This window comes from Monodelphis domestica, chromosome X, assembly GCF_027887165.1.
Source record: "Monodelphis domestica isolate mMonDom1 chromosome X, mMonDom1.pri, whole genome shotgun sequence".
NCBI lineage: Eukaryota > Metazoa > Chordata > Mammalia > Didelphimorphia > Didelphidae > Monodelphis > Monodelphis domestica.
The window spans coordinates 64,594,439-64,607,267 of NC_077235.1; the positions used below are offsets into that span (position 1 = coordinate 64,594,439).

Below are 12,829 nucleotides of genomic sequence, written 5' to 3' on the forward strand. Positions count from 1 at the left end.
CCTCCCCCACACTTAATCCTTAAGTGGGGGTGTATACATTCCTGGTTGCTAGAATTCTAAAGACTAAGCAGGGTGGAGTAAATCTAAAATTCACAACATAGAACAATTGCATGTAGAAGATAGCTATAAAGCACTGGATTTATGTTCTTGTGTTATCATTGTTTTCAGACTGTTGAAGAGTTAGCAAGGGAAATAGCCCTCTTCTGTCTATAAAACAGGTCATGTAGTAGATTGAAAAAAGTTCTTTGCTTGGAGTCTGATGTCCTGGATTCAAATACCAACACCAATACTAGCTTACTGAGTCATTCTTAGACAAGTCTGCTTTACCCACCTGGCCCTCAGTTTCTTCATCTCTAAAATGGAAAGGCTCAGCTAAATAGTCACTAAGGTCTTTTTCATATGTGACCAAACTCTCAGCTCTAAGCTCAATTATCCTTTGCCAACTCACTTTCCTTCTCTGAGTCTTAATTAATTTCCTTACCTCCTTAAGAAATGCTATTTGTATTATACTCTCAGGATCAAATAAGAGGAGCCATGCTGGAGTGCTTTGTCCCCATAAAGTGATAGATAGGTAAATGGGAACTGATTTTTTTCTATGCTGTGCAAACCTGAGCAAGTCACTTAACCCCCACTGCCTGGCCCTTACCACTCCTTGTTGGCCTTGGAACCAACACAGTATTGATTCTAAGACAGAAGGTAGGTGTTGAAATAAAAAAGACTAACCCAACAAATTGATGTTGTCTAAACAAATCAACCCATCAAGAGGTATATATTAAGAGCCTACTACCTGCTGAACAAAAAGGAAATAATATCTGTCCTCATAGAGCTGGGAAAGACCCTCAGAGGCCCCTAGTCTCATTTTAAAGAGGAGAAGGCTAAATAAAGTCCATGGACATTATGATTTGCCTGACATCATAGATAGAAGAATTTGAACCCAAGTCCTGTGACCTCAGACACAGTGCTATTTCCCCTAGATCACACTATGTGCCCAACAACCCAATCATTTGATTGATGGAATTTTTCAGTCTTGAACAAGATGTTTGGTAATGGCTAGCCACATGACCTTGTTGTCATGTTTGGGCAGTAATCATTATCAGACTTACAGCAGTAACCCCAAAGCCAATAGCTCATATTTGTCTGATTCTTTTATGGCTCTTGTCTTGTAGAATCCTCATTGGCACCTCTAGGGGCTGGGCTGCTTGCAAAAGTATTACTGTCATCCTAGGAATAATAACATGGGAAATGGGATTCTGAGAGGGTCAGTGGCCTGCTCAAGGGCACAGCAGGCTGATCCATACTTTTCTTACTGCCCATTCAGAAGGACTGAGGTGAGGATGGGAGATCTTAAGGGGCCTACCTCCTTTAAGGCAGCTTTATTTAACTCTAGGTAATTGCCTACAAAAGTTAGAGCAACCACTGCTCTCAGGTCCCATCACTACAGGGCTTCTCCATGATGGGTTTCCATCACTCACAATCTTTTTTTAAACCCTCACCTTCTGTCTTAGAATCAATACTGTGTATTGGTTCTAAGGCAGAAGAGAGGTAAGGGCTAGGCAATGGGGGTCAAGTGACTTGCCCAGGGTCACACAGCTAGGAAGTGTCTACCTAACTGAACCCATACACAGTCTTTGGGATATCTGCCCCTAAAAAAACTGTACAAATAGCACCAGAAATGCATTTTATACTGTTTGTGATCACATGCTCCATTGAGTTCTTAGAGAGGGAACAGAAGGTTTGTAAGCATGTTTGTCCTTGAAATAAATGACTATAAATGTGTATCAGGTTGAAAAGTAATTCCAGGAAAATACAATATTTTCTCTTCCTACAATCTTCAGAAATTCAGTGTGGAGATTTATGACGGTCACCCAGATACCTCCAAACCCAAAGAAACAGTACAAGCCAAAGGGTACAGTCCTGTATTTTGAATGTACAGTAAGACACTACTTATCCAGAGGTCATATTTCTGGCAACCTCAAACAACAGGAATACAGCTAAGGAGCTTGGGGTATCTAAAACGGCTTCTGGCATGCTAGGTGAATTGGTTAAAAACCCAAACCAAACCCATGTCCACTGTTTGATATGGGAGGCCCTGATGTGGTCCTCTTCAGAGCTTCACTCAGATTTTACACACAATTCTGACAATATTGGTTATCTTAATTTCTTAGACCTCAGCAATGAGAATGGGGCGGGCTAAAAAGAAGGTGGTTGTGGGGGGAGCAATGCTTGTAGGGAGATCCTGTTCTGTCAAATATTAGTTAAAAAAACCAAAAGCCGATTGTTAAATATTTGGGATGAGCATGTCCACTTGGAAATTGGCAAATGTTACAAATCAGGGCTTCATTTGTTTTTTGTTGAGTGTCCAGACTTGCGAAAGTGATGGAGAAAATGTTAGTAATGCAAATTAAACTTACAAGTGTGTGTATGTTTTCTGGGGTTAACTAGTTAGTTATTTACCAACACACCACTGGATGTTTATTATGTAAAGACAAAAGTCATCAATAAAATAGGGATAGGAATATTGACTGGACCTATGATTTTTATCAGTGTAGGGAACTTCCAGGTAAGGAAACTCCCCTACTGGTTAGTTAGGCTGATATCTTATCTATAACTTACCTAGGGTCCTGTGAGTTTAAGTGACTTACTCAGGGTCACAAAGCCAATATGGGTCAGAGGCAGGATTTGATCCTTAGTCTTTCTGACCCCAAGGTCAGCTCTCTATCCACTATGTTGCTTCTCATCAAAATAATGTATTTTTTTAAATTTACTGATGTAAAATACCTCATTCCTCAAAGTGTTTTTTTAGCCTGGAGAAGACTTAGGGGATAAAGAGTAGCCATCTAGAAAGAAGGATTTGAAGGGGCACCAGAGTAATAAAAGTATTGGCATTATTCTGGTTGGCCCCAGTGGGGACCAGTGGGCAGAAGATGCAGAGAGAGATTTCAGATCATTACCTCAAAAGGCAACCCATTCCTTTCTGCTAGAATGAGGTAGTGAGCTCCCTCTTACTGGTAGTGTTCAAGTAGAGCCTGGATAACCACCTAAAACAGGTAATAATAGAGTGGCGATAAGAGGGCTGTCTGTGAAGTTAGCAGACCTAGGTTCAATCCTCAGCATGACCCATTGTTATCCATCCTGCCTTGTGCTAGTTACATCAACTCCCCAGTTTTAATAACTGAAAGAATGGGCAAGACGAATAGGTTGGATTAGATCATCTTTAAGGTCCCTAACCAATTTGAAAATCCTAAGATTTCCTCCATGGAATTATGAGATTGAACTGGATGACCTCCAAGATCTATCCCTAATCTGAGATTCTGTATTTCTATGAGCAAAGTCTAGGGCAAGGCCAGGAAATAAGAGATTCAACATTCAATCCAAAGCTGGGGGCCAAATTCAGAATTAGAGTTAACTTTGGAGTGACAACCCAATATTAACTCAGAATATACCAAAGCGGTACAGGCATGTTGATGGCCACCTAGCTGGGTCATCAGGTGAAACTGACTGCTTCTCCTTTGAGACCTGACCAATTGTCTGGGCATGTGAATCCTGCCCTGGACAGACGTTGTAAGGGCAGGATCAGCTCGTTGCTCTAGAAACCCAAGTGGTCCCCAGGAGTTGCCAGTGAGTTCCTGAGGTTTGTTCCACTTTTTGGCCACCCCCCTCAGGAACAGTTTTACCAAGTTAGGCATTAAACGTTAACTCCATAGAGAGGACTACTGTCCAGGGAGAATCAAAGATTTTCCAGATGATCCCTAAGGCTTAACAAAAACTGATGAATACAGTATTACCTCCTTCCTCGGCTTTGTTCTTTCTGGCAAAGCAAGATTGCTGGCAGAATGTGGGTCTTGTCTGAGATTTTTTTATATAGTTTTGGTTTTCCATAATTGCTAGCAGTATTGTTCCTTTATGTCACTAGTGTAATTGAGTTACAGATGAGTGAACTGAAGCCTGCCCTAGGAAGTCATATGCCCCAGGAAGGCAGAGAAATGAGTAAAACCCAGATGGAGCGGGCAATCAATGTTTTGCTTCCCTCTCAAACAAAGCCATCTCACAGTAATTGAAAGAAGGAAACTCTATAACAAGGAGATAGGTGCGTGGACCATGAGTGTGTCTGGTTCTCACATTGGTTATCTGTAAAATGAGAGGATATTAGATTAGATGACTTTTAAGGTTCCCTTCTAGCTCTGCTAAGGAGGAGGTTACTGAGCCCTGATCTAACCTACTTCTGAAACCTTCTAGAAAAGGACATTCTACAATGTCCAGTGGTAACATTCCAACATCCCATAATCCTTGTGCTTGGCAAAGACTCCCTAAAGCACAAACCTCAATCCCTCCTGCTTCCTCTTGAGTCTCTTCCCTCTGTTCTTAGTGCAGATAGGAAAAAAATTTGATTAACTTTCATGTGCTTAAAAAACTAAAAAGTCCTCAAAAGTGTTCCCTCTTTCCCCCTCCTTTAGAAAAAAGGCCGCCTTTTTTTCCAAGTCAGAAAGCCCAGACGTTTTCTCTGTGTCTGAGACCACCATGCCAAGCTCCTTCTAATGTATCCCACAGATGAATGTATCCCACAGTTGCTAATGCCATTCTTTCCAAAGCATCCCACGACCAACTTTTCGAGCCAAAACTAAGATGTGGACATTGCAGTAAATATTTACTTCTGCTTCAACCTAGCTGTGGAAGACTTCCCTTTAAATCTAACCATGATACACATTTTTCTTCCCCATCATGATGAGACTTTCTCAAATTATTGGTGAAGCTTCCCAGTCCGTCCTGTTTTGTGTTTTTTCAGATGCTCTTTTCCATCCCTGTCCTTCTTCCAGGAAAATGGCAAACCCAAACACTATTCAGGGTGTACTGATGGGGTTTAGTTTTAATATTCATGGTAAGCATTTAGCCAAGCCAACCATAGATTTATTACAGTACTGCTGGGGCTCCTTCCAACGTAAACATCAGCAGAAGCCTCTTTCCCAGTGTTCCTGGAGAAAACCCCATGTTCAACTTTCCCATGCTGGAGTCTCAATCTGTTCTCCATTGTGGCTTTCATATCTGCTTTCCAAGTGAAGGCAATAATTCATCAAGCATCTTGTCACCAACTTGCTCTTTGTACATGTGCGGAATTTTTGCAGTGGATTTTGGAGTGAGTGCCCAGCTGGACCGGACCGCTGGCAGAAGAAACACCTTCATTGGGACGCCATATTGGATGGCACCAGAGGTGATTGCATGTGATGAAAACCCTGACTCGACCTATGATTACAGAGTGAGTAAAAAGATTGGAAGTGTGGGTTCTAGTGAATAGGGGTATTGGGAAGCAATGGTCTTTTTAGAAGGCTGAGATGAAAGATTGAAATGTTCTCAATGCAATGTGAATTATGAAAGCAGGCATGCAGGTGGTTTGGTCCAGCCTTGGGTATTGGGCAGTCTTTTGCAACCTGCCCATCCCCAAGGTGCCCTCACACTTTTTTCTAATCCTCACCTGCCACCTAGAGTACAGAGGACTAGGGAGTGTGGTACCAAATCAAAACACCTTCCCAAATTGATACTGAGAGGCTGGTTGGCAGAAGAGCAATTGATTCTGCTTTGATTTGGGCTGCATTTCTTTGGGATGGTGGGTGGAAGCTTTGTTGCCTCTGCTATTTGGCATTGAATGGAAAAAAGGGGTGCTGAACTTTCTGAGCCAAGATGTGTGCATTTCTTTTCCCACAACCTCCATTTCGAAAATGACCCCTTTCAATGAGCAGGTATTTATAGTCCTTCCTTAGAAGCTTCGGTGAGCAGAAGCTTAATGGTTTTCCCACTGTGGTCTCAATAGACCCTTATTTAAGCACTCAAATGACTTCCTGCCATTTTATCCCTACTGAAAGTGCTTCTGGAGTTTTTCCTTTTTCTTTCTTTTCCTGACTCTCAAGCAGCTTCCTTTTAATTCCACTGCCTAAAGAGCCCTATCTTTACTTTGTGGATAAAGTACCTTATCTAGATGGAGGATATCCACCTGGCTTTATCTTGTTAATCTGGCTACCTGGAATTTTTTCTCTTTGGAATGTAGGCTGAGAATTCTTCCAAACTAAAACTAATGCTCCTATACTTGATGGGATAGAAAGGCCTTAACATGGGGGCCATTCTGCTACAGGCTGCCATTTTGCACCATGCATTCTGAAAAGGAAATTATTCTGAATTTTTGGAGGGGGCCTTAGGGGCTATACTCTGTAGCAAAGACTACTTGATTCTTCATCTGAGCCATAGCTAGGAAGTTGGGCACTTAAGAAAAGTTCAGGAGGAGGGTAGGCCTAGGGAGGGATCTTATATCTCAGAACACATATCCCCATGGGCGGAGAGGCAGAGAACTTGGAAAACCACTGCTGCCAAGGCCACTGGAATAGGGAGGATGCCAGGGTCAGGCTAGAAAAGGCTTACTAGAGAGTGGGGCCAGTCTCAGGAGCAGGATCCAGCCTCAGGTAGCTCCCCCAGCATTTCTACTGATGCCAAGTATCCCATGCAAAGGATGGCTTGGGTCAGTTATGTCTGGAGAAAGAGCAAACCATCTGTCCAAAGAGGGCAATATTCCTCCCACAGCATAGCCAAAGACCTCAACTCTGAAGAAAAGGGGAAAGAGCAGGGAAGATGGCAGTAGGGGAACGCAAGTTTCAGGAAAAGGGCACTGCTGAGATGGGGTTCAGAGGGAAAAAAAGAAATGGAATGGAATCAAGATCATCTGGGTGGGGTTCACTTAGGGAAGATTCCCAGAGAGTGACTTAGGTCCAGACAAGGAAGTAAAGCAGGGGTGGTTGTGAGTGATGAGAACCCCCTACTGAACTCTAAAGCATACTTCTTTCCCTAAACCCAGCACCCAAGAGCAATGTCCTTATCACCTCTCCTGAGCTAAGGTGGTTCACCTCAATACCTAAACCCCTTGGTCCTGAATACAAATTGGATCCCCCCTTTCTCCTGAATTTCATTCCTACTAAAAAACTTTAGAGGTGGGGGTTCAGCTACAGTAGCTTTCAATAGCTAAGACAACATACCCCAGGGGTATTCCAGGTCCTCTGAGCCAAAGGGCCAACCTGGGATGGGCCTACCACTGTATCGGATATTCATGGAGAGGTAATCAACAGTGAAAAACCACTGCTCATTAGTCTTCCCCTAAAGAGAATTCCCAAGTGTTGACTCCTCTGCTCCAAGTAATAAGTTCTGGACACTTTTGCTTGGATAACCTGGGAAGTCTTTCTGATCTCTAACCTTGGCTGCCTTGATCTTAGTGCCTGAAAGTGTATGGTGAGGTAGGTCCCAGGGATGGACATGCCAAAGCCCCAAGGGGAATTCAGCACAGTAAGAAGTAACAACCAGGGATTATGGCAGTGATTGTGGCAGGCCTGATCATTCCAAGGCCAGTTCTCATTCTAAAGCACCATGTTGAATTTGTCTATCATCTTTCTTTTTCCAGAGTGACTTGTGGTCCCTTGGAATCACCGCCATGGAAATGGCCGAGGGCGCTCCACGTGAGTAATTATTTGGTCTTTGGCAGAATGGGATGAGACATCTCACACGTCCCTTTAGAGCTTCCGCTGGTAGCCCTGTAGACACTACACTGTGAGCCAGTGCCTGACAGGGATTACACAGAACCATTGGGATGCTCCAGGCTCCTCTAGATCAGGATGTCTGTGGACAAACCCCTGCCGAGAGCTGTGTGTCTTCCTCTAGTCTGAGCTCCTCTAGAAAGCTGACTAAATGTTCCCTGAGCTCAGCATCACTGCTAATAGTTTTGGCTATTCTCAAATGACCAGGAGCCCACACTGACTAGGCGTAGTTATACCTCTGAGTGGTAAGTAGGTAGTCCTTGCAGTAACTCCTCGCAAGCATCCCTGGCTTCTGGGAGCTCTCTGAAATGGTCTGGATCCCAGACAGGACCAGAAAAGAAGTCCACATTCTGTCCCATCTCCTTTTCCAAACAACAAACACCTCTCTGCTCTTTGTGAGGCCTCACACTGGATACTGAGGCTACAAGGACAAATTAGATACAAACTCTGATCTCAAGGTAGTAAGTGAGAAGGAAAAACCAGAGATGGAATGGAATCAAGATCATTTGGGTGGGGTTCACTTAGGGAAGTTGTCCAGAAAGAGCTGTTACAGAAATGTGAATGGGTGGTGGGGCTTTTCCTTCTCGCCGTCAGTCCTAGTAGTTCATCTCTAGAACTCTCTGGGCTTGGAAACATGGAAAAACTAATTCTAGCTCAGGTGTTAAAGGCTGCTATCCATTTAATGCAAAGGTTTGTAACCCAGAGTCCATGTTCTTTTTTTTTAATTTTCTTTGTTATCCCATGTGTTTTATTTTTTGCCTTCAAACACATGCAACTGAGAAGGGGTCCCTAGGCTTTACCAATGGAGTACAAGACCCAAAAAAGGTTAAGAACTGACTTAATATGTTCCCACTCCTGATAACATGTGCATTATAACTGCATTCAGCTCCCAGACTCACCGAAGTTAATAAGGTGGGACCTTGCTGTCCTGTGACAAACAAATGGGGGGATTTGGGGCTGGGAGGGGGAGATTAAAGAGAGTTCCTGCCTCTTTTTAAATCACTCCGGTTAGGATATTGGATAAATAAGGCCTGCTGGAATTATCTTTTCACCCCTCCCCTCAAAAGTCTGTGTTGCAGGGCCACTGAAAGGGCAGTTTCCATGGGGTAAGATTAGTAGACCCCCAGGAATTGATGGTATCTCGGTGGGAGAAGAGAGAATTATGGCATATTTATGGTTTGTTTCTTCTTATTGATTCATAAGCTAGAGATATATGGCTTAAGGTATAGCTATCTAGAAGTCCTCAGGGACAGTCTGAACCTCTGTGACGAACTGCATTTGGTTCTGCTGTGGTTAAAAAGCACACTGTCTTCAAATCTGGCCTCAGACACTCCCCAGCTGTGTGACCCTGGGCAAGTCACTTGACCCCCATTGCCTAACCCTTATATACTCTTCTGCCTTGGAACCAATGCACAGCATTGTTTTTAAGACAAGAGGTAAGGGATTAAATAAAAGCACACTGTAGGCACCAAATAAATGTTCATTGAATAGAATTATATTGAAATAAGTTGGCCCTCACACAAATTTTATAGCACAGGGAAAGCTGGTTTGGCAAGCTAGCTGTTTCGCTTCCTCGGCTCCATTCCTTTTTGTTTAGGAAGCAGGTTTAGATGAAGTCCAGCCCCCTCTTCCTTTGCATTTTGACAAGACAGCCAATATTGCCCACCAGCTGGTCCTTCTTTTGGACTTGCTTAAGAAGCAGGGCCACTTCAAGATTCCCAACTTTTCTCTGCCTGTTTTCTCCCCCTAATTTGTTCCTGAAACCCTTGTCCACACTGGCACTTCTTGTGGCTTCCTGCTTGCTTGGCCTGGGGTTATCCCATGACTTTCGCCTCGATGCCTCATCTTCAGTATGGCAACCAGAAAAGCCACAGATTTTGCCCCTGGAGTTGAGTTTTTGTGGTACACCATTGCTCGCCCACAGGGAGTTGCACTGTGGAGACAAGCAGACCTCAGCCTCAGATAGGGCAGGCATGCCTTTGGCTAAGGAGAGGAAAGAAAAGAAAAGAACCATGCCATTCTAAGCCCCATTTCACAAGGGAACAGGACTCCCACCAAGAGGGTCAACCAGCTTAACAGGCCTCATTTTGTGCCGTCCCCAGATATAACCTAGAGAGAATGATTGGAGATTTTATTTCCAAGAATCGTACTAGTGAAATGCAGGTACCCCCAGGAAAGCTAATTCCTCAAGGTATAATAACAAAAATACTAACACTCATAATAATAATGACTAGACTTTGAGATTTCACCGGTATGGCCAACTCCTGGTTACTTGGGCCCCCCTACAAGTGCAGGTTGGCACCTTCTCTACAACTTAGAGTCTTGGGAGGCTTGCCTAGAACACTGAGAGAGGTGCTTTTAGTGGCTTGTCCAGGATCATACATCCAGTTTGTGTCAGAGGCAAGCCTTGAATGTTGAAATGTTCTGAGGCAGACAGAGGTTCATTGTCTTGTCTCGGATTACACAGCCAGAAAGCATCTGAGCCAGGATTTGAATGCCAGACTTCATAAGTCTATCCAGCATTCTGGCCGTCAAGGTACCACTTAGGTGTCACCTTAGGGGGAATTGCTTTCCAGAATGATAGTTCTGTCTGGTAAATAGAAGGTGGAGCCATGAGAGAATGGATCTCACAGATCTTTAATAGACAGCACAGGCCTTTGTGAGTGAGAAGCAAAAGAAGGGAGGGAGCCTTGAGGTAGATGGTGGGCTGATCACATGAGAGGGAAAGCTGAGGATCACAACTGTTCCATTGATATCCTTGTGTCTTCAGGAATTTCGGTTCCCAGATTTCAAGTTAGATAAAGCCTTTGAAGTCATCTAAATTAAACTCCTCATTCTATAGCTGAAGGAACAGGGGCCTAGAGAGGGAAAGAGACTTGCCTAAGATATGATCTCAGTTCTGTAGCTGAGAAGGAGCTTAGAGGCCATAAGGTTCAACCACATTATTTTACATTTGAGGAAACTGAGGTCCAGGAAGACCTTGGGTGATTACTTCAAGGTCACAAAGAGGATCATAACTCCTAGTTATAATCCAAGCACCTTCAGTTTGTAGAGGAAGGAACTGAGTCCCAGGAAGAGAAAGTGACTGGCATCCAATCACACAGGTAACACACACAGACAGAATTTAAACCCCAAATCTCTGACTCTACAAAGATGAAATGACAGGGTCTCTCTGCCCTCAAGAACATTCTGCCCACATAGGATCATAGATCATAGAATATCAGGGCCAGTAGAGACCTCAGAAATAATTTATCCAAGTTTAGAGATGGTGGAAGCAGAACCCCACCTAGCTCAAGGTCATCCAGCCATTTGAAGACAGATGCATGTCTTTCATCACCTGGCCTGATGCTCTTTGCCCTCCACAGTATAGTATAGCAATAATTTATAACTTTCCTATTCCTTCAATCTTGAGCCTTGGCCACCCATTTTTTTTTTGTATTATTATTTTTTTATTTGGTCAATTTCAAACATTATTCCTTGGTTACAAAAATCATTTTCTATTCCTCCCTCCCCTCTCCCCACCCTTCCCATTCCTGATGCACAGTTCCACTGGGTATTACATGTGTCCATGATCAGAACCCATTTCCATGTTGTTGGTGTTTGCACTAGGATGTTCATTTAGAGTCTACATCCCCAGCCATATCCCCTTGACCCCTGTAGTCAAGCAGTTGTTTTTCTTCGGTGTTTTTACTCCCACAGTTTTTCCTCTGAATGTGGATAGTGTTCTTTCTCATAGATCCCTCCAAGTTGTTCAGGATCACTGCATTGCAACTAATGGAGAAGTCCATTACGTTTGATTGTACCACAGTGTATTGGTCTCTGTGTACATTGTTCTCCTGGTTCTGCTCCTCTCGCTCTGCATCAGTTCCTGGAGGTTGTTCCAGTCCCCATGGAATTCCTCCACTTTATTATTCCTTTGAGCACAATAGTATTCCATCACCAACATATACCACAATTTGTTCAGCCATTCCCCAATTGGAGGGCATCCCCTCGTTTTCCAGTTTTTGGCCACCACAAAGAGCGCAGCTATGAATATTTTTGTACAAGTCTTTTTGTCCATTATCTCTTTGGGGTACAGACACAGCAGTGCTATGGCTGGATCAAAGGGTAGACATTCTTTTGTCGCCCTTTGGGCATAGTTCCAAATTGCCCTCCAGAATGGTTGGATCAGTTCACAACTCCACCAGCAATGAATTAATGTCCCTACTTTGCCTTTTTATTTGATTTATCTAAATTTGATAATGGTTGGTTCAAGTCTCCCACTAATATGGTTTTACTGTCTATTTCTTCCTTCAATTCTCCTAGTTTCTCCATTAGAAATTTGGGTGCTATATTATTTGGTGCATACATGTTGATTAGTGATATTTCCTCATTATCTAAAGTCCCTTTTAACAAAATATAATTACCTTCCCCATCCCTTTTGATCAGGTCTATTTTTGCTTTGGCTTTATCAGATATCATGATTACCTCTCCTGCCTTCTTTCTATCAGTTGAGGCCCAGAAGGTCTTACTCCATCCTTTAATTCTGACCTTGTGGGTGTCTACCTGCCTCATGTGTGTTTCTTGAAGACAACATATGGTAGGGTTTTGGATTCTAATCCATTCTGCTATTCGTCTACGTTTTATGGGTGAGTTCATCCCATTCATGTGCAAAGTTATGACTGTCATTTGTGGACTCCCTGGAATTTTGATATCCTTCCCTAATTCTAACCTTTCTTCTTCAGCTCTACCTTTTAGTCCAGTGATTTACTTTAAATCAGTCCCCCTTGTCCCCTCCCTTGATATGTTTCCCTTTCTAGTCCCTCCCTTTTTGTTCCCTCCCCTCCCCCCTCTTCTTCCCTCCCTTTTTGGTGTTCCCTCCCCCTACCCCCGCTTGGTTTTCCCTTCTCCCTTCCCTTGTTGGATAAGATAGAATACAAGATCCCAATGTATCTGGATGTTCTTCCCTCTCAGAGTTGATTTCCCTGAGAGTAAGGTTTAAGTAAAAACTCTCTTCCTCTCCTTCTTATAGGAGTTTTCTTCCCCTCCCCTTCCCGTGTGAATCTTTGTGTGAGAAAGATTATTCTATTTGGTCTTTCTTTTCCCCCTATTTACACATTACATTTTCCCCACATGTTAGTATACATAGATTGATATAAATGTAGTCCTTATAGAAGAGAGTTTGAGTAAAAGAAGAAGATAACATTTTCCCCTTTCCTTAATATTTACCTTTTCAGGTATTTCTTGCTCTTTGATTTTCGGTATCAAACTTTCCACAGAGCTCT

At 43.2% G+C, this 12,829-nt stretch overlaps 1 protein-coding gene across 3 annotated transcripts in view; it reads left to right on the forward strand.

Moving 5' to 3' along the window:
* NRK (Nik related kinase) overlaps window positions 1–12,829 on the forward strand; it is a 257,667-nt gene that overhangs the window by 129,176 nt on the left and 115,662 nt on the right. For all 3 annotated transcript variants that reach the window (XM_056809266.1, XM_056809265.1, XM_056809267.1), the window contains exons 7-8: window positions 5,121–5,251; window positions 7,433–7,487. In XM_056809266.1, the coding sequence (XP_056665244.1) occupies window positions 5,121–5,251; window positions 7,433–7,487 (186 nt within the window). The remainder of the gene's footprint in view (window positions 1–5,120; window positions 5,252–7,432; window positions 7,488–12,829) is intronic.